This window comes from Coregonus clupeaformis, chromosome 15 (assembly GCF_020615455.1).
Source record: "Coregonus clupeaformis isolate EN_2021a chromosome 15, ASM2061545v1, whole genome shotgun sequence".
In the NCBI taxonomy this organism is placed as follows: Eukaryota; Metazoa; Chordata; class Actinopteri; order Salmoniformes; family Salmonidae; genus Coregonus; species Coregonus clupeaformis.
Window position 1 is genome coordinate 53,351,216 of NC_059206.1, and position 20,112 is coordinate 53,371,327.

Here is a 20,112-nt window from a genome sequence, read left to right on the forward strand (position 1 = left end):
TGTCCTATTGGAAGTCTGAGGTCCTGAGCGCTCTGGAGCAGGTTTTCATCAAGGATCTCTCTGTACTTTGCTCCGTTACATCTTTCCCTTGATCCTGACTAGTCTCCCAGTCCCTGCCGCTGAAAAACATACCCACAGCATGATGCGGCTACCACCATGCTTCACCGTAGGGATGGTGCCAGGTTTCCTCCAGACGTGACATTTGGCATTCAGGCCAAAGATTACACTCTTGGCTTCATCAGACCAGATAATCTTGCTTCTCATGGTCTGAGAGTCCTTTAGGTGCCTTTTGGCAAACTCCAAGCGGGCTGTCATATGCCTTTTACTGAGGAGTGGCTTCCATCTGGCCACTCTACCATAAAGGCCTGATTAGTGGAGTGCTGCAGAGATGGTTGTCCTTCTGGAAGGTTCTCCCATCTCCACAGAGGAACTCGATCTCTGTCAGTGACCATTGGGTTCTTGGTTACCACCCTGACCAAGGCCCTTCTCCCCCAATTGCTCAGTTTGGCCGGCGGCCAGCTCTAGGAAGAGTATTGGTGCAGAAATGTTTTGGTACACTTCCCCAGATCTGTGCCTCGACACAATCCTGTCTCGGAGCTCTACGGACAATTCCTTCGACCTCATGGCTTTTGCTCTGACATGCACTGTCAACTGTGGGACCTTATATAGACAGGTGTGTGCCTTTCCAAATCATGTCCAATCAATTGAATTTACCACAGGTGGACTCCAATCAAATTGTAGAAACGTCTCAAGGATGATCAATGGAAACAGGATGCAACTGAGCTCAATTTCAAGTCTCATAACAAAGGGTCTGAATGCTTATGTAAATAAGGTATCTGTTCTTTTTTTTTGAATTTTACAAAAATGTCTAAAAACCTGTTTTCACTTTGTCATTATGGGGTATTGTGTGTTGATTGATGAGGGGGAAAAATTATTTAATAAATTTTAGAATAAGGCTGTAACGTAACAAAATGTGGAAAAAGTCAAGGGGTCTGAATACTTTCCGAATGCACTGTATATTACTGCTTTACTAAAACAAATCTCGGTCGACCAACAGCCTAACGACCAAACAATCGACTAATTGCGGTCAGCCCTATTGTGAGTGAAGACCATTTTAATCCAGACAACTTGACACAATCTGTGTCATACACACACACAGACATGCATGGACACAGGCTCACACACGGTGGAATAATTACCTTGGTGAGGGCCTGGCTGATGTACAGTAGGGCTGGGGTGGTGACAGGGTGGCGGAAGTCTGAGGTGGGGAACAGCAATGCTGTTATCTTCAGGTAAATGAGCTGAGAAAGGAAAGAGAGAAGTAGAGAGAGGTAGAAAGAGAGACGGCGAGAGAGAGACGTCACCAACACGTCAACTTGACAGAACACTGTCAGAGAGAACAAACCAATTTACACAGACAAGCCTGGTGCTCACTGTTAGGTCTAGGAATCGCCAGGGACCTCACAATACGATATTATCCCGATACTTAGGTGCTGATATGATATGTATTGCCATTCTCACTATTCTATATGTACTCACTATATGTCTGCTGCAGAGAGACGAGAGAGCATGAGAAAATTAGTTTTGTTGGCTCACTATTTAAAAAGGATGGAGAACAAGCTATAGGATGAAAAATACAGGCGTTTTGGCGCAGGTACAGCCGAATAGCACTAGCAAATAATGAAATAAAAATTGGAGTCAAGTATCGATATAATAACGTTTATTTTAAAAAAAGCGATATGTAACTGTATCGATTCTCCCCCACATCACTTGTCACTGTCAGAGAACAAATGGAACAGAATCAGATGTCAGACGGGTATTTCCCTGGCTTTTTTCCTGACTTGACATGTAGTGCAGTGTTTCATGCAGAAAAAGATAGCAGTCCATGACAATAACGTAACACAGAGAGGTAGGAAGCAAAACCATTTGAGAGGAAAGTCAAAAGTACCATGTCTAGTTGTGGGAAGGCGGCCCGACCCTTGACCTCCAGTACCTCCTCCATGCTGTGTGCGTTGTTAACCAGGGTCGTCTGCATCGCCTTGGAAGCAGCTTCAGGGAACAGCTGACATAGACCATACAGCTGCCTGGGGAGCAGTAGGGAGAGACAGAACAAACCAGGACTATCACAATCAATACACCTGGCACAGTCAAATCCTATAGCATATCAAAACTAGAGAGCTGAGGAGAGTTACTCACGGTATCAGTTTGTCTATTGTGGAAAGTTCCGGTGGACTCCTGGTAGCCAACTCGCCCACATACTCCAGCAGAAAGCCAAATAATTTCTGAACGAGAAAGTGAGAAATCCACAGCAGTTGAACCAAATAACTATTTTGATCCCTAGCAAAACATTTGCATATCTGTTAACAATTCCATCTTGTGATTCAGGCTGAACTCTACTGACTTGTAGTTTGAGTTTGTTCCCCACAGCCAGACTGGGATGGTTACACTTCTGTGTCCTGGCCAGGATGATACACTGGTGGTCAGCAGGATGACCCTGCAGCAGGCCCTTCAGGTCACTGTAGCTCTCTGGAGCTGGGAGGAGGAGAGGAAAGGGGGAGAGAAGAACATTGAACATATGTGGAGAAGGCAGACAAGACAGTGGTGTTGTGTCAGGGCATGACCACTAGGGGAGTCGTGTTTTGTTTTGCTAGATGACTCAAGAGAGAAGTCGATATTAGCTTTCAACTGAAACATAACTCATTTTAGATCAACCCTCCAATTATTTTTCATATATACCAATATATTCCAAAGCTATCAACTACAGAAAATGATATCCAGTTCGTTATCTTATTATAGATAGATCATATAAAACTGGGGTCTTACCTTTGAAAGTATATGGTAGTTCTGCTTTAGCTGCCTCTGCTTCGGCCTTCCTCTCCTCCTCACTCAGCTGAGATTTGATTGCAGGCGCTTCATCCTTCTCCTCCTCTCCTCCCTCACTCTCCTGCTCAGAGTCCAGGTCTGAGTGGCTATCCTCCTCGTCACTGCCCTCCTCTTCCTCCTCTCCATCAGATTCCTCCTCCTCACCACTCTCTCCTTCTTCACCACCCTCCTCCTCGTCATCCCCCTCTATCTTTGCCCCTTCCTCGTTTATGTTCCATTTCCCATCCTATAGAGAGAGAATGGGAAAAATAGGAATTTGTTATCGGTTGATCTTTCAGTGAATGCCTGTAAATTTGACTGTCACATAAACTCCCCTATGTATTTATTTGGACAGTGAAGCGTAAATATTTAATTTGGCTCTACACTCCAGCATTTTGGATTTGAGATCAAATGTGTCATATGAGGCGACAGTAAGAATGTCACCTTTTATTTGAGGGTATTTTCATATATTTCTGTTTTACCGTTTAGAAATTAAAGCACTATGCATCTAGTCCCCCCATATGAAGGTGTCATAGGTATTTGGACAAATTCACTTATATGTGTACTAAAGTAGACAAGTGTAGTATTTGGTCCCATATTCCTAGCACGCAATGACTACATCAAGCCTGTGACTCTAGAAACTTGTTGGATGCATTTGCAGTTTGTTTTGGTCATGTTTCAGATTATATTGTGTCCAATAGAAATGAATACTAAAAAACAAAAACACATTTATGCCTCTAACTTTATCACTCATCATTATTCACGATTCATTCATGATTATCCGTAATCATGGTAGCATCCACATTAATGTAGAAGTATTCAGAAACATATATTCTTATTTACAATAAAAGTGACTCCAAAATGACAAAACACTATTTACCATTCATAACTATTGGACACAACATAATCTGAAACAACCAAAACAAACTGCAAATGCATCCAACAAGTTTGTAGTCATTGGACCAAATACTATACTTTTTACTATTTTAATACACATAAGTGAATTTGTCCAAATACCTATGACACCTTCAAATGGAGGGGACTAGATACATAAAGTGCTTTCATTTCTAAACAGTAAAACAGATATGTGAAAATACCCTCAAATAAAAGGTGACATTCTGTACTGTCGCCTAATATGAAACATTTGATCCGAAATAAAAAATGCTGGAGTATAGATCTAAATTAAACGTTTTAGCATCACTATCCAAATAAATGTGTGTGCTCCTTCCTACAACTTCCTTCCATTGAGAGAGTAGAGATGATGCGATGTCGTAACTCCAAGACACAATGTCAAATCATAACCCACACACATTCATAGACATAGCCTCTCTCACCTGAAAGGACAGCGTCTGCTTGGTCCATTATCTTACAGGCCAGAGTCTGCTTGGTCCCTTACCTGATAGGCCAGAGTCTGTTTGTCGTCTCCGTCCAGGATGAAGCCGTCGTTGAGGTCGTCAGCTGACATGTGAGCCTGGGTCTTGGTGCTGTCTTCTACTACATCTCCCATCATCCTCCTCAGCCTGTCAGCCTGGGGCAAGTGTCAAACCACAGACAGGAAAAAGCTTCAGTACAGTAGACGGGTCAAACCACACACACAGAGGGACAAACTCTGCCTGTGTATCAATAGTTTTCACTTCCTTCCCTTTCTCAAGTCCTTATCTCTATGATTACTGCCTGAAAGGTCAGGTGAAAGCAGACCCATTACCCATCAATGGTCATAAAGAAAAAATGACAAGAAAATGGAGCCATTTTAGAGTGTTGAGACACATCCATACCTCTAGTTTCTGCAGGCGTTCCCTTTCCTCCCTGGCCACTTCCTCTGGAGTCTTCATCTTCTCAGACGGTTGAGCCTTCATCTCAAACCCCAGCTCTCGCACCATCATGTCATACTCATCCAGCTGGAACATACAGGGGAAGAGACAAAGATGAGATAAAGGGGATTTTCCTTGGGGCACAATCATTTTACTTATCCAGGTTCTCTCACTGAGATAAGGTCTCTGGAAACCTTTTAATTTAATCTTAATGTATACAGGTTAGACTCAATGAGATAAAAATCTATTTTGCATGAGGGACCTGTTTGACTTAGTGGATAAACATTAAAAAGTTCCATTGGAAGCATTTCCTGTTCTTTCACCTTGGGTTTGTCCTCCTCTTGTCTGTCAGCCTTGGGGGCATTCTTGTGAGCCAGCAGCCCCTGGATGCTTTTCCAGTCCTGGTCCAGCTTCTCTGTCAGCACCTGGGACTCCTCCTTCTGGTTCTGCCTCTCCCTCTGAGGACAACCAACAGACCTGTCAGTCATCTGATCTCACCTCAAAGACACCTGTAGAGCTCTGCTAATACTAGAAAAGTGAGTCAAATATCTGGTGGACCACACTATACAACCAAGTCAAGACAAAGGGTATTAAACCGTTCCTAAAAGGAAGAAACTGCAGCACACTGATTATCTTGGATGCTCCCCAAACAATTGAATAGACCTCACACCAACGTTTCAGTGAATAAACCTTAATACCATTCCTAATAGTGTCTAAGACATTAAGGCACATCCTAGAATGAGAAGAGAGGGATTGACGCTCACCTTATCTTGTTTAGACTTGAGGATGAGCTCCTCTATGAGTTCCTGTCTGGACTTGGCTCTCTGGTTCCCCCCGTTATCCTTCTCCCCTTGGGTCTTCCTCCTCAGCAGGCCGCCTCCTCCGAAGTGGGATGCAGTCAGCTCAGCTGGAGGAAAGATGGATGAGAAGATATTGTCATTGTTATGGTCCCTACTTCAGCAGATGTCACCAATAGTGATGCCTCATTTTTTTACAGACACAAATACTTAGCCAATGTACATGTTTCTGTTATTTTTCTCCACCACCCATTTCGCTCGCTTTCCCTCCCTCTGGTCTACAGCTTCCCCCAATTCTGTGGAGCTTGGGAGTCATTTTGTCTTACCTGAGAGCATTCCTTTCTCATCTGCCTCATCGTCACTGTCTACCATGTCGTTGAGCTTCTCCATCTCAGACAGAGACTGGCCATAGTGGGTCAACTCCTCCTCCTCATTTAGGTTATACATGTCCTTCTTGTCTTGGGTACGCTAAAGGGGGACAACATCAAGAGAGGACAACGTTAAGTTATGGACTGATGTACATCTTTATACAATACACATGTATTTGTCCAAATGATACATTGGAAATTAGTCTTCTCCTCTGCTCTCAACCCCCACATAACACACAGATTTGAGAGGAGCACAGGGTCAGACGAAGTGCAGCTCCCCAGGAGCTAGTTTTATGATTCATTTTATATTGGACATGGTGGAAATGGGCACTGCAGGGCTGGGGTGGGCAAACTTTTTGGCTCAAGGGCCACATCGGGATTTCGAAATTCAACAAAAATAACGCACAGTTTTGTTTTAAATGTGTCCAATTTGCGGGCCAGAAAAAAGGGCAGTTATTTGAACATATATAAGTCCATTATAGTTTCTACATTTTTAGGGGTTTTACTTTTCTTTGAACAGGGCGTCCCATTGAGACCAATGTCTCTTTTGCAAGGGAGCCCGGCTCCTTATACTTTATCTAGTTTTAGACATTCAAGTGTGGCCTGGAGTGGTTTTTTTTATAAAACAAAATAATATCTTTAAAAAAGAAGACGCGGCCCACAGACCTTAGTGTGCCCAACCTTGTAGAAGGTGTTTAATGCAGTGACAGTGGAGAGAACAGAGATACTGTATGTCTGTCAGTATTGGATCTCACCTGTCTCTCCATCGAAAACCTCTGAAGGATTTTCTCCTCTGGGTCCATCTTGGTGTCATATTCACCAAACCGTCTGTCTATGAACTTATTGGCCTTGTCCTTTGTCTTGTATTCCTTCAGCAGGGTCTCTTTTCGCTGGGGGAAGAAAGGAATATTTTGTAAGCATAAGATCCACACTGGCACAATAATAAATAGAATCAAAGAAACATGGTAACACAAGTTGCAAACTGCTCTAGCTGTAATTTGCGATATTGCAAAGCTCACAGTCGAAACAGTTCACGCATATATTATGATGACATTTTGTGACGTTTTTGTTCGTTTTGGTCTTCTGCAGGTTTTTTTCCGGCTGTTCGTGTACACTACATTTTTTCTTGAGGCAAGTCGAAGTAAGGTAGCCAAAGTCTACTCCTAGTAGGAGTGGGAACTATGGACGGATTTCAAGTGTTGTCATTCATCGAGTGAAGACAAGTTTACATGCGCATTTCTCCCTTGAGAAATACTGCAGGGTAATTCCGCGGTTACGGAATGTATGCCAAACAAAAACCATTGATTTCTAAGTTTAACAAACCATACAACTCTATGCACAAGGACTACTTTGAACAATTTGGCAACATTTTCCAAAAACGCTGTTAAATATCTGCTCCAAATTAAGATTTAAAGATGTCTGCAGAAAGATTGGGGTGTGAGCTATGACAGGGTTTCCCAAACTCAGTCCTGGGCCCCCCCCCCCTGGGTGCAAGTTTTGATTTTTGCCCTAGCACTACACAGCTGATTCAAATAACCAACTCATTATCAAGCTTTGATTATTTGAATCAGCTATGTAATGCTAGGGCAAAAAACTAAAAGTGCACCCAGGAGGGGCCCCAGGACCGAGTTTGGGAAACCCTGAGCTATGACATGGCAAATATATTTTGTTTATTGAACTACAGTAAGTGAAGTGGATTTACACCCGGTAACGGAATGACATCATTGGTCCCTGAGCTGTACTACAGAGAAATGTTTCACAGGTTTGGACAGCGCAGTTCAGTATAGCACAACAGAGTAGTATAGAGTAGAGCTCAGTAAAGTGCAGTACAGTACAACGTATGTTTCACAAGTTTGGATAGCACAGCAGAGTAGACTACAATGCAGTACAATGTACTGTACTCGACTTTTCTGTACTGTATTCTACTGTACTGCATTGTACTGTACTCTACTCTGCTGTGCTCCCTAAACTTTTGAAACATACGTCTATGATAGGTTCAGATTTGGTCCAGGCCATCTGTGTATGGTACTTGCCTAAAGAGCAGCAAGAGAAACTGCCCCTCCCTACCTTCAGGCTATGCTCAAACCCTACACCCCCAACCCGAACACGCCGTTCTGCCACCTCTGGTCTCTTGGCCCTCCCACCCCTACAGGAGGTCAGCTCCGGCTCAGCCCAGTCCAAGCTCTTCTCTGTCCTGGCACCCCAACGGTGGAACATGCTTCCCCCTGAAGCTAGGACAGCAGAGTCCCTGCCCATCTTCCGAAAACATCTGAAACCCTACCTCTTCAAAGAATATCTTAAATAATCCCGCACCCCCCTCCTCACCGCACATTTTGTGAAACAACATGCGCACTTGACTTTTTTCTCCCTTACTAGCTCTGACTTTGCTGATAGATACTTTGAGGAAAAATGTACTTACTATGACTGTGATATGTGGTTGTCCCAACTAGCTACAGTATCTTATGATGAATGCACTAACTGTAAGTCACTCTGGATAAGAGTGTGTGCTAAATAACTAAGATTTAAAATGTTTTACGCTAGCTAATGTAAATGGCTATAGCTAGCTAAAAATTGACGTGGCTAGCTAGCTAATTTATCCAGTTTGTCCCACTGACTTTGTATGAGCTCCAGTTAGCATGATAACTGATTAGCATGCTCCCATCCATGGATAGTTACACAGTATGTATGTATGTATTAACATATCATGATCATATATTGTAGTGAAAAAACATTTGAGACGTGAATGTCCAACATTTCACTCAAAAACGGTTGCCATGTTTTCCTAAATATTTTAGAATGGCAGACTGATCACATGACCAATGTCTGTGCACTGATTGAACGATTTCTAAAAATGGCCCAATAGGTGGCACTGCCCATAGAAATAAGAATGAATAGAACGGGCTTGGAACCTCTAACCCTGGCAATTTGATTGGTAAACTCATGGGTCCACTCACAATGGCTGCCTGGTATTGTGATGTAATAATTTCCATGATAATGTAGAATGTTCATTCAAATGATGCTAACTCATGTGGCTCATGCAATGGAATGCATTTTTTTGTAATGTTATTTGAGTAGATTCAACAAAACAAATCCTGCTTTTACTTCCTGCTTTGCTCCTATTGGTACACTCGCAATGTCTGCCAGTCCACCCATTATGCCATAATTTGCTTGAATGGGGACGCCCGTTTTATTGATTCTTATTTCTATGGCGCTGCCGATCAAAATTCCTCAGATAATAAAAAGTTGCTCATTTTCAGAGGTGTGGACTCGAGTCACAAATTTGATGACTTGACAGTCGACTTCATAGAAAATAAAATAACTTAACTTGAGACTCGACTTCGAGCCTCAAGACTCGGCACTCGACTTTGACTTGAGACTGATGACTTGAAATTATCTGGCCAGGTTGTAACATTTTGTCACTCATTTTGAAGCACAGCGTCTCCGTGGATTAGGCTACTCTCCATGCAGCCAGAGACAGTATGGGACTTACAAATTTTTTTTATTGGCTAGTGAAACGCGTACTCGGCCCTCTGATTGGACCAGCAAACTGTCAATGAACACAGGTCGGGTGAGCTAGCGCAGTAAGAAGGTTTTGTGGGGGGTCACGAGTGTGAAACTGAAAAATAAATATTTTAATAGGCGGCATATAGCCTACCATTTGTATTTTATATGTATTCCTTTGCTTATTCGATCTGGTCACTAACATAGGCGTCGGGTATTGCACCAAATTCTTGTTTCAAAAACATCTGTGCTTCAGAACCAAAAAGTTGGGCATCTTGACTGTGACCAATGACCAGTCATCAGCATTGGCGTGCAAAGGCGGGCTCACATATCCAGATTAGTGACCAGAAAGCAAGCACTTGTTTAATTTTCCCTTTGCTAGGTGATTTCATTGATCATTTTCATATTTCAGATAGGCCTAGTTTGGGTGGGTTTATAATTATGTACCTCAGTGTTGGTACTGGGGTATATGTGGTCCTCTGTAGCTCAGATGGTAGAGCACGGCGCTTGTAACGCCAAGGTAGTGGGTTCGATCCCCGGGACCACCCATACACAAAAATTTATGCACGCATGACTGTAAGTCGCTTTGGATAAAAGCGTCTGCTAAATGGCATATTATTATTATTTATTATTATTATATGTCTAAAGATAGCTGTAACATCTTATCGGATGAAGATGTAACATTCTGGCTAATTAATTACGATATTTGTGAGGAAGAAAAAGGCTACAGACAGATCATGCTTTCCATCCGATCCTGCAACCCCCACTGCATACAGGTAGGCCTATGATCCTTCTTTCTCTGGACTCCAGTGAATGTGACATGGTATCCCTAGTTGATATTGACTGCTAACATTAATTACTTTCAGCTCAAAACGCTGTTTATTTCTGTTTCTTGCGTTTTCAAAACGCATCACTGTTTATGGCTGTAATGACAGGCTACACTTGCACAGTGATTGTGCGCACGCGTATGTGCGTGCGCGGGGGTCGCAAGCTTTGAACCACTCCTTTTTGGGGGTCGTGGGTCAAAACACACCAAAACAGTCATGTAGAGGGCACGACAAAGCCTATTCCCCCTCAGGAGACTGAAAAGATTTGACATGGGTCCTCAGGTTCTACAGCTGCACCATCGAGAGCATCCTGACTGGTTGCATCACTGCTTGGTATAGCAACTGCTCGGCCTCCGATCGCAAGGCACTACAGAGGGCAGTGCGTACGGCCCAGTACATCACTGGGGCCAAGCTTCCTGCCACCCAGGACCTCTATACCAGGCGGTGTCAGAGGAAGGCCCTAAAAATTGTCAAGGACTCCAACCACCCTAGTCATAGACTGTTCTCTCTGCTACTGCACGGCAAGCAGTACCGGAGCGACAAGTCTAGGTCCAAAAGGCTTCTTAACAGCTTCTACCCCCCCCCCAAGACATAAGACTCCTGAACAGCTAATCAAATGGCTACCCAGACTATATGCATTGTTCCTCCCCCTCTTTTACCCTGCTGCTACTCTGTTTATTATTTATGCATAGTCACTTTTACTATACCTACATGTACATATTACCTCAACTAACCTGTGCCCACGCACATTTACTCTGTACCTGTATTTTTCTGTTGCTCTTTAATAATTTGTAATTTTTATTTTTTACTTAACTATTTTTTACTTAACACGTATTTTTCTTTAAACTGCATTGTTGGTTAAGGGCTTGTCAGATAGAACCTTATAGTCCCACGGTCTTGATTTGTAGTTGAAGAAGTCATTGCATGTAGATTTTTTTTTTTTTAAACCTGACGTGAGTCAATTGAAAACTTGTGACAGTACTTGCTCTAATGCTGCATTAAAAACAACTGGGAACTCCGGGAAAAAACGAGCTTGGACAGGTAAAAACTGATTGGTCACCCACCTCGGAATTCTAACTGGGGAACTCGGTCCACTTTCTAGAGCTCCGACTTTCTGACCTGAAGATCACTGTCGTCATGATTTTACCTCGTATTTTTCCAAGTTCCCAGTCGTTTTGAAAGCGGCATTAGAATGTACGAATTGGACTCGAGACGTTCTACTTGGGATCGACTTGAGACTCGGACCTTGGTCCCACCTCTGATCATTTTCAATCAAAAATTTTTGCGGCAAACATTGCTGGCAAGACGCTCGCTTCGCCTAGCCGAGTTCTGCTAGGAGCAAACCGAACCTAGTCTGCGGGCGTCTTTAGGATCCATCTAGCCTGGTCCCAGATCTGTTTGTGCTGGTTTGTTAACTATGGTCAACTTATATGGACAACGACCATAGAAGTTGGTAAGTCAGCACAAATCTGAAACCAGGCTAGATACTGTGTATGCATCTCAGCATCTGTTATCTTCAAAGAACCCAATGTACACACACTACTTCATTACAACCACTTACCTTGTTGATGGCTTTAGATCTGGATACTCCTGGCAGACCGACGTCGTGCTTGCTCTTTCGCCCGAGAATGTCAAACTTCTTCCGGTTGATTTTCACCTCGAACGGGTTGTTTTTTATCTCGGTGGAAGTTTTGGTCTTGCGAACCTTATCAGCAAGGTTCTTCTTTTTTGGCGGTTTCCCCATCTAGACAAAATACGTAGCTAGGTGAATGTAAAATATGGATGACAACCTCCTCGCTAATATAACAACCATGTAAAGAAAGTATTGCATAGCTAGTGTGATAACTGGCTAGCTAGATAACGTCGCCTAGCTAGCAAACATTGGACACGTTCTCAAGGCAAACATCATAAACTGTAATGGCATAACGTTACCTTATAGATTTGATATAGTGTTGGAAGCAATATTGTTAAAGCGTTCAGGTCTTTTGAAGTTAAAATATAACGTTAAATCATCTATTTTGCAATATCCACGTTGTTCCACTGCAGACATAAAGCGTGCCAGCACGAGGTCAAAGTTCATCACATGAGGCTACTTCTCGTCAGTTGACATGCAAGTAATATTCTGCAGCGCCGCCCTCTGGTAAAACCTCAGCAATGCACTTACAGGAAAACTAAAAAAGGATGAGATTTGAAATAGGTTCTGGCAAAGACATATAGCCAGTGGCCACCCGTCAGAGCCCCACCTTGTGTCTGTTTTGCATGTTATTTAGGCTTTAATACGTGTCACATATCAGTTTGCAAGCAATGTAAAAAAACAACAACAGATAAACAAATATTTGAGTTAATAAAGACACATACAAACATGGTCTCTTCTTTGCTTTCTTGAGTAAGGCAGCTCCAAAATGCAGGTGATTCAGCCTAGCTCAGTGCTTTCTTTGGTGGTGGGGCAGCCAGTGGAAAATACGGAGTGTAGCGGTTGGTAATGTTCTCTAGTTGCGACGTGATTGTCTCAGTGTTCTGTCACTCATGGGGACACTACACTACCGGTCAAAAGTTTTAGAACACCTACTCATTCAAGGGTTTTTCTTTATTTTTACTATTTTCTGCATTGTAGAATAATAGTGAAGACATCAAAACTATACAATAACACATGGAATCATGTAGTAAACAAAAACGTGTTAAACAAATCAAAATATATGTTATATTTGAGATTCTTCAAACAGCCACCCTTTGCCATGATGACAGCTTTGCACACTCTTGGCATTCTCTCAACCAGCTTCAGTCACCTGGAATGCATTTCAATTAACAGGTGTGCCTTCTTAAAACTTAATTTGTGGAATTTCTTTCCTTCTTAATGCATTTGAGCCAATCAGTTGTGTTGTGACAATGTAGAAAACAGTAAAAATAAAGAAAAACCTTTGAATGAGTAGGTGTTCTAATACTTTTGACCGGTAGTGTACATGACCGCAAAATCTACAGGGAGAGCTAGAAAATTCAAGCCGCTTCAGTGCTGCCATAGAGTTACATTAGAAGAGCCCATCCAAGAAGGCTCAAAGTCATTGGCCATAGGTAAAATGACGCCAAATCATGTTATTTCTACCGTAGCGTTGATTAGACGGATCATGTCAACATTATACTTTCAAAGTCTTAGTTAGCAAACTAGCAGTCATCATCATGAATCAAGTCGACAATCTACTGGCAAATCCTTTTCAATCCTTGTCATATGAAGATAAATTATGAACATTTTAGTCATTTAGCAGACGCTCTTATCCAGAGCAATTAGGGTTAAGTGCCTTGCTCAAGGGCACATCGACAGATTTTTCACCTAGTCGGCTCGGGGATTAGAACCAGCGACCTTTCGGTTACTGGCACAACGCTCTTAACCACTAAGCTACCTGCCGCCCTTTCTTATAGAGAAACTATAGATAAAATGTATCAGTGCTCATCGGCCATTGGACATAAACATTACACAACAAGTTGGAAATCCTAAATTCAACAATGAGTGGGTTGGAAGGAATCAGTGGCTAACTACAAGCATTGCAAAGCAATCAATGGCCTGCTATTTAGTTTAGTGGGTGTGTGGTTCAAGTTTGGGTTTAAGGGTCTCTTTTCCAAGCTTAAAAGGATAACATTCAACATTGGCCATGCTGTCAATCCAGCATGACTTCTGCCGCATTGAAAACAACTGGAAACTCGGAACTGGGAAATCTCAGACTTCAGTGAGTTCAAGACAACTGGGAACTAGGAAAAAAACGAGCTCCGACTAGGAAAATACGTTTTGAACGGTCATGCAACTCAGAATTCCAGGTCGGGAACTAGGGTCTCTTTCTAGAGCTCCGACCTGAAGATCACGGACGTCATGATTCGACCTTGCTTTTTCCAAGTTCCCAGTTGTCTTGAAAGCACCATAAATCAGGAGAATGCCAGACCTTGATGACAAAAATTGCCCACGAAGGACCGCAGCGGTATCTTCCTGTTCAGGTGAACACAGCAAATGTCTTGTTTGCTGCTGCATAAATGATGTAATATGCCAGGGAAATATGTCTACTGTAGCTAAGAAAGTAATAAGTATGTTGTGTAGTAAGCTGTTAGTAGCCCATGTGCCTCACCCTAATCATTTGGTCCCTTTCCCCCTCATACCTTAGCCTACTGTTCTGACTTGGTGGTGCACATGTAGCCTATAGCCTGTTTTAGTGAAATATCATCATTTAATATTGTAAGAGCTTTCATTGTCTGCTTATATGCCCCCTTTATCTATCCTACGGTTCTGACTTGGTGTACAGGGAGAATACTGTAAGAATAGCCCATGTTCTGAATTCTGTTGCTGTACATTTCAAAAGTGCTGAACAAATAGTTATATTGACTATGTCCGTCCTAGCTCGCTCATTAATGTCTTAATCGAAGTTACGGACTGCCTCCTAACCGCTCGTCGTCCCCTTATGCCATTGTTTGTACATCTCAATTGTCAGTGGAAACCACATTTGTTTAAACAAGTCAGCCATATCAGCTATGTTTTTTTTAAAGGCAGTAAATGAGGCTGAATGAACTGTTTCGCTGCCAGACAAGGCTCCGCTGATAGCCAGGTGTAGCAGTGGTAAGGTGTTGGGACTGCTGTTGGGACAGCTTTATGTAGGCCCTAACAGTTTGTGGGCACTGTTTGTCACCGTTATAGTGCAATTAATGTATTGTTTAGTGTTGTGTTGTAGCATTGCTGGCATGCATAAAAAAAAAATTGGGGGGAGTTTGCCACACCAAGATTTACATGCTAAAATCGCCACTGCATACAGTGCCTTCGGAAAGTATTTTGACCCCTTGACTTATTCAATTTTTTGTTAGGTTACAGCCTGTTATGATGAGTTCCTTTGGTATCAAGTAAATCAGGATGCAATAATATACCTAAACAATTATATGGAGAGTTAATACAAAGTATTTAACTGATACGGTACCGGGGTTCGTTTAACAAATGGCACACGCTTTGCCTCTTGTGATCCGACCTCCTGAACAAAGGAAATCTCTCAGTTTATATACTTCATGTTACACGTTTCTTCAACAACATCTGTTAACCATCAGTGGGCACTCCCTTCTTTAATGTTATTACCTTGTACCCCAAGTCAGTATATTATATCTATCAATCATTCTAAGATAAACCCCAGTAAGCTCCCTCGACATACTGGAATCCTTGGTATTCAGACTCTGCAGCACCAAGAGTCACCTATCTAATTGATTTAACCTTGTTCCCACGACACTATGAAAAGACACAACACAGCCTTATTCTAAAATCGATTGAATAAATAAAAAGTCCTCAGCAATCTACACACAATACCCCGTAATGACAAAGCGAAAACAGGTCTTTAGACCATATTTACATAAGTATTCAGACCCTTTGCTATGAGACTCAAAATTGAGCTCAGGTGCATCCTGTTTCCATTGAGATGTTTCTACAACTTGATTGGAGTCCACCTGTGGTAAATTCAATTGATTGGACATTATTTGGAAAGGCACACACCTGTCTATATAAGGTCACATAGTTGACAGTGCATGTCAGAGCAAAAACCAAGCCATGAGGTCGAATGAATTGTCCGTAGAGCTCAGAGACAGGATTGTGTCGAGGCACAGATCTGGGGAAGGGTACCAAAACATTTCTGCAGCATGGAATGTCCCCAAGAACACAGTGGCCTCCATCATTCTTAAATGGAAAAAGTTTGGAACCACCAAAACCCTTCCTAGAGCTGGCCGCCCGGCCAAACTGAGCAATCGGGGGAGAAGGGCCTTGTTCAGGGAGGTGACCAAGAACCCGATGGTCACTCTTGACAGAGCTCCAGAGTTCCTCTGTGGAGATGGGAGAACCTTCCAGAAGGACAACCATCTCTGCAGCACTCCACCAATCAGGCCTTTATGGTAGAGTGGCCAGACGGCAGCCACTCCTCAGTAAAAGGCATATGACAGCCCGCTTGGAGGACTCTCAGACCATGAGAAACAAGATTCTCTGGTCTGATGAAACCAAGATTGAACTCTTTGGCCTGAATGCCAAGCGTCACGTCTTGAGGAAACCTGGCACCAATCCTACAGTGATGCATGGTGGTGGCAGCATCATGCTGTGGGGATTTTTTTCAGCGGCAGGGAAACCTGTTTTCGCTTTGTCATTATGGGGTATTGTGTGTAGATTACTCATTTTTAATTTTTAATTTAATTTATTTTAGAATAAGGCTGTAACGTAACAAAATGTAGAAAAAGTCAAGGGGTCTGAATAATTTCTGAAGGCACTGTATATCTATACTGAACATGACTGGGAATACAGAGATGCATCTGTTTATCATAGATACCTTAAATGAAAGGTAGGGGCATGGATCAGAAAACCAGTCAGTATCTGGTGTGACCACCATTTGCCTCATGCAGCATCTCCTTCGCATAGAGTTGGTCAGGCTGTTGATTGTGGCCTGTGGAATGTTGTCCCACTCCTCTTCAATGGCTGTGCGAAGTTGCTGGATATTGGCGGGAACTGGAACACGCTGTCGTACACGTTGATCCAGAGCATCCCAAACATGCTCAATGGGTGACATGTCTGGTGAGTATGCAGGCCATGGAAGAACTAGACACTTTTAGCTGCCAGGAATTGTGTAGAGATCCTTGCGACATGGTGCCGTGCATTATCATACTGAAACATGAGGTGATGGCGGCGGCTGAATGTCACAACAATTGGCCTCAGGATCTCGTCACGGTGTCTCTGTGCATTCAAATTGCCATCGACAAAATGCAATTGTGTTCGTTTTCCGTAGCTTATGCCTGCCCATACCATAACCCCACCATGGGGCACACTGTTCAGAACGTTGACATCAGCAAACCGCTAGCCCATACAACGCCATACACGTTGTCTGTGGTTGTGAGGCCGTATGGATGTACTGCCAAATTCTCTAAAATGACGTTGGAGGCGGCTTGTGGTAGAGAAATTAACATTAAATTATCTGGCAACAGCTCTGGTCGATATTCCTGCAGTCAGCATGCCAATTGCATACTCCCTCAAAACTTGAGACATCTGTGGCATTGTGTTGTGACAAAACTGCACATTTTAGTGGCCTTTTGTCCCCAGCACAAGGTGCACCTGTGTAATGATCATGCTGTTTAATCAGCTTCTTGTTATGACACACCTGTCAGTTGGATGGATTATCTTGGCAAAGGAGAAATGCTCACTAACAGGTATGTACAACATTTGAGAGAAATGTAGAAATAAGCATTTTTGTGCAAATGGAAGATTTCTGGGATCTTTTATTGCAGCTCTTGAAACATGGGACCAACACTTAACATGTTGCTTTCATATTTTTGTTCAGTGTAGTACTAATATCGTTGAGTAATCCAATAAGTATTGTTCTGCTGATTAAATGTCATCTCAAGTTTTACTAGTCTTAGCAAAAATGCGATGATAATTTGGAATTGATTGATTCGCGCATTAATTCAGATCATGGTTTTGAAGGAAGGATTTTTATTAATGGTTGAACAAAAATAAACAGTACCATGAAAAAAGAGATGGTAGTCTATAAATGGTATAATGACATTTGTGTAATAGGGGAATAGTTCAAAGAATACAAAATCAGCTAAGCTGCAAGTTTAAAACAATTCTAAGTGACTTCAGATGAAGAAATGACTAAGGACTTAGTGTTGTTATTAGCACAATAATAGCAAAGTAAACGGGAGTTACAGTCATAATGTAGAGACCGACAACAAACAATACAAGTTCAAAGCTTTAGTTTAATGCCATGCGGTCCTTCAGGTTCAGGGAACAGGCTAATGTCCTCAGCTTGCATCAATCATGTAATATACCAGGTTTATAGTAGCCTGGTCGTAGATCTGTTTGTGCCATCTTGCCAACTCATATGGTCCTTTATACCATTGGTAAGACAGCACAAACAGATCTGGGACCAGGCTAGGTTTTCATAGTCGTCTAAAACCAAGATTCACAGGCAAGTGGGATTCATTTATGACATTGGTCCGGTATCAATGCCCGTCTGCCTGACAACCTTTTTAAAAGCGAAGGTGTAAGATCGCTAGCCTTGTCCCAGATCTGTGCCGTTTCGCCAATTCCTATTGTCATTGTTTGGTGTGACAGCACAAATAGATCTGGGACCAGGCTGTAAGATCGCACCAACAACTAGATCGATTACATTAACTCCATAGCGTCTTGAGTGCAACTAGAAATCGATATGTTTTCTTGAGACAGTTATTTCATTTCAGATGGGATTCACAGAGTAGTCCATTGCAGTGTGGTGACAGATCATGCATGCAGTGTTAAAATTGTGCGATGTGGCTTCAAAACAACTGTATTCCAACATTCCGTATATACATATCAGTAGCCTGAATCCAGACTGAATTGTTCTGTTTGACTTTCAGTTTGGATCCAGGCTGACCTACTGTTTCCTCTAAAAGCAATGGTTAAAAAAACAGAGCAGTCCAGGCCGTGGTATATTGAGGTTGGGGTGCATAAGTTCAGTGCTCTCACAGCAAGTTTTTGAATAACAAAATAAATTGACTATAGCTATATCATTAACTATACAAAATCAATTTGTATTCTCTGTCTTGTACTGTAGCTGTCTTTTGTCCTCTTATGTCCCGTTTGTTTGTGTCCTTCTTGTGATTGGAGTGATTAGGTTAGGAGGGAAGAGCCAAAGCCAGCCAATGATACAGGATTATGAAACAAAACTTCCTCCCTACACATTCCTTCATGCCACATAGCGATACAGCCACATAGGCGCTACCTGTACACAGACAGGAGCAATACCAGCAGTCCTCCCTCTCACCAGGTGCCACCAAACTCTGGTTGATAGAGGAGGTACGTGAGTGACATAGAATGTCAAATTCAGATTAAGAGTTATGCTATTCTTGACATGATTTGAGTTCTCACGGGCCATAGGCCAGGAAAAACCTAACTTGGACCCAATTAGCACCGTGCAGTTTGTTTGTAGTTATACATTTTGAATCGGTTACCACCAGCTAAATGACAGAGAAAAGCTTTTTTTTTTGCATTCCCTGTTTAAAAAAAAAGACACTGATACAATCCCAAAACATTCTAGTGGTTAATCGGGTTTCAGTAACTATTATTTTTTAAACAAATAAAAGGAGAAAAAAAAATCCACTGCTCACTTCAAGTAGTGGGCCTACATAGACATAATGCATAGCAAGCCACACAGCTGCACTGAACCAGACTGAATGCACACAGTCATTCACCACTGAAAGAGACTTATTAAAACTTCATAAGTGATTTTGACCCTTTTTATATAAAATTGGCACACACTAGGAGGAGCCCACAAAGTTATAATGCCAAACAAACAAATGATAAAAAGCATAAAAATCAAATGATGTGGGTTGTGGCTCGCTCTAGGGGAAGCGAAGGGTTACAAAGCGTGAGATGGGTGGGCAGGCGGGTGTCTCATCTAGGGTTCCTTTGCTTTATGTTCCTTTTCTTCAGTCTTCTTTTTGTTTTTCTTGAGGAAGGAGGGAGTGCGGAACTTCTTCTTCTTCTTGGAAGGTGATTTGCTGGGGGATTCGTCGCCGTCCTGTTCACCGTCATGGTCACAGGCGGCGGAAGCATCAGCAAGCTCCTCCCCCTCAGTGGCGGGCTGTTCGGTGGCGGCGGGAGCGGGGTCTTCGGCGGGGAGGGTGCGGGGCTGGGGTGTCGGAGGGTTTGTCATCTGGGGTCAGGTCAGTGAGGGTCTGTCTCAGTGTAGGCTGGTCACTCTCATCCTTATAGGTGTGCTCCGGCTGGGACTCTGTGAGGGGGGGGGAGCAGAGGGGGGAGAGCAGGGTAAGATCTAATTAGACAATCAGACAACATGCTCCCCAAATACAGGTGTGCCAAGCTTGTAGCGTCATACCCAAGAAGACTCTAAGCTGTAATCGCTGCCAAAGGTGCTTCAACAAAGTACTGAGTAAAGGTTCTGAATACTTATGTAAATGT

The 20,112-nt window shown here is 42.7% G+C and overlaps 2 protein-coding genes across 11 annotated transcripts in view; both read right to left on the minus strand.

Annotated features, from left to right (window-relative positions):
* nop14 (NOP14 nucleolar protein homolog (yeast)) overlaps positions 1-12,253 on the minus strand; it is a 40,625-nt gene extending 28,372 nt beyond the window's left edge. Inside the window, exons 1-13 of the mRNA XM_045225215.1 lie at positions 12,099-12,253; positions 11,728-11,910; positions 6,594-6,728; positions 5,797-5,938; positions 5,438-5,580; positions 4,997-5,131; positions 4,638-4,760; positions 4,259-4,390; positions 2,824-3,109; positions 2,402-2,532; positions 2,197-2,282; positions 1,949-2,084; positions 1,200-1,301 (exon numbers count right to left, since the gene is read on the minus strand). Of these exons, the coding sequence (XP_045081150.1) occupies positions 1,200-1,301; positions 1,949-2,084; positions 2,197-2,282; positions 2,402-2,532; positions 2,824-3,109; positions 4,259-4,390; positions 4,638-4,760; positions 4,997-5,131; positions 5,438-5,580; positions 5,797-5,938; positions 6,594-6,728; positions 11,728-11,910 (1,734 nt within the window). The 5' untranslated portion in view covers positions 12,099-12,253. The remainder of the gene's footprint in view (positions 1-1,199; positions 1,302-1,948; positions 2,085-2,196; positions 2,283-2,401; positions 2,533-2,823; positions 3,110-4,258; positions 4,391-4,637; positions 4,761-4,996; positions 5,132-5,437; positions 5,581-5,796; positions 5,939-6,593; positions 6,729-11,727; positions 11,911-12,098) is intronic.
* Positions 12,254-19,663: 7,410 nt separating this feature from the next.
* LOC121582719 (alpha-adducin) overlaps positions 19,664-20,112 on the minus strand; it is a 53,178-nt gene continuing 52,729 nt past the window's right edge. For 5 of the 10 annotated variants that reach the window (XM_045225218.1, XM_045225217.1, XM_045225216.1 and 2 more), the window contains one exon: positions 19,664-19,924. In XM_045225218.1, coding sequence (XP_045081153.1) covers positions 19,764-19,924 — 161 coding nt within the window. In that variant the 3' untranslated portion in view covers positions 19,664-19,763. The remainder of the gene's footprint in view (positions 19,925-20,112) is intronic. The other 5 variants (XM_041898766.2, XM_041898763.2, XM_041898769.2 and 2 more) reach the window with 2 other exon arrangements.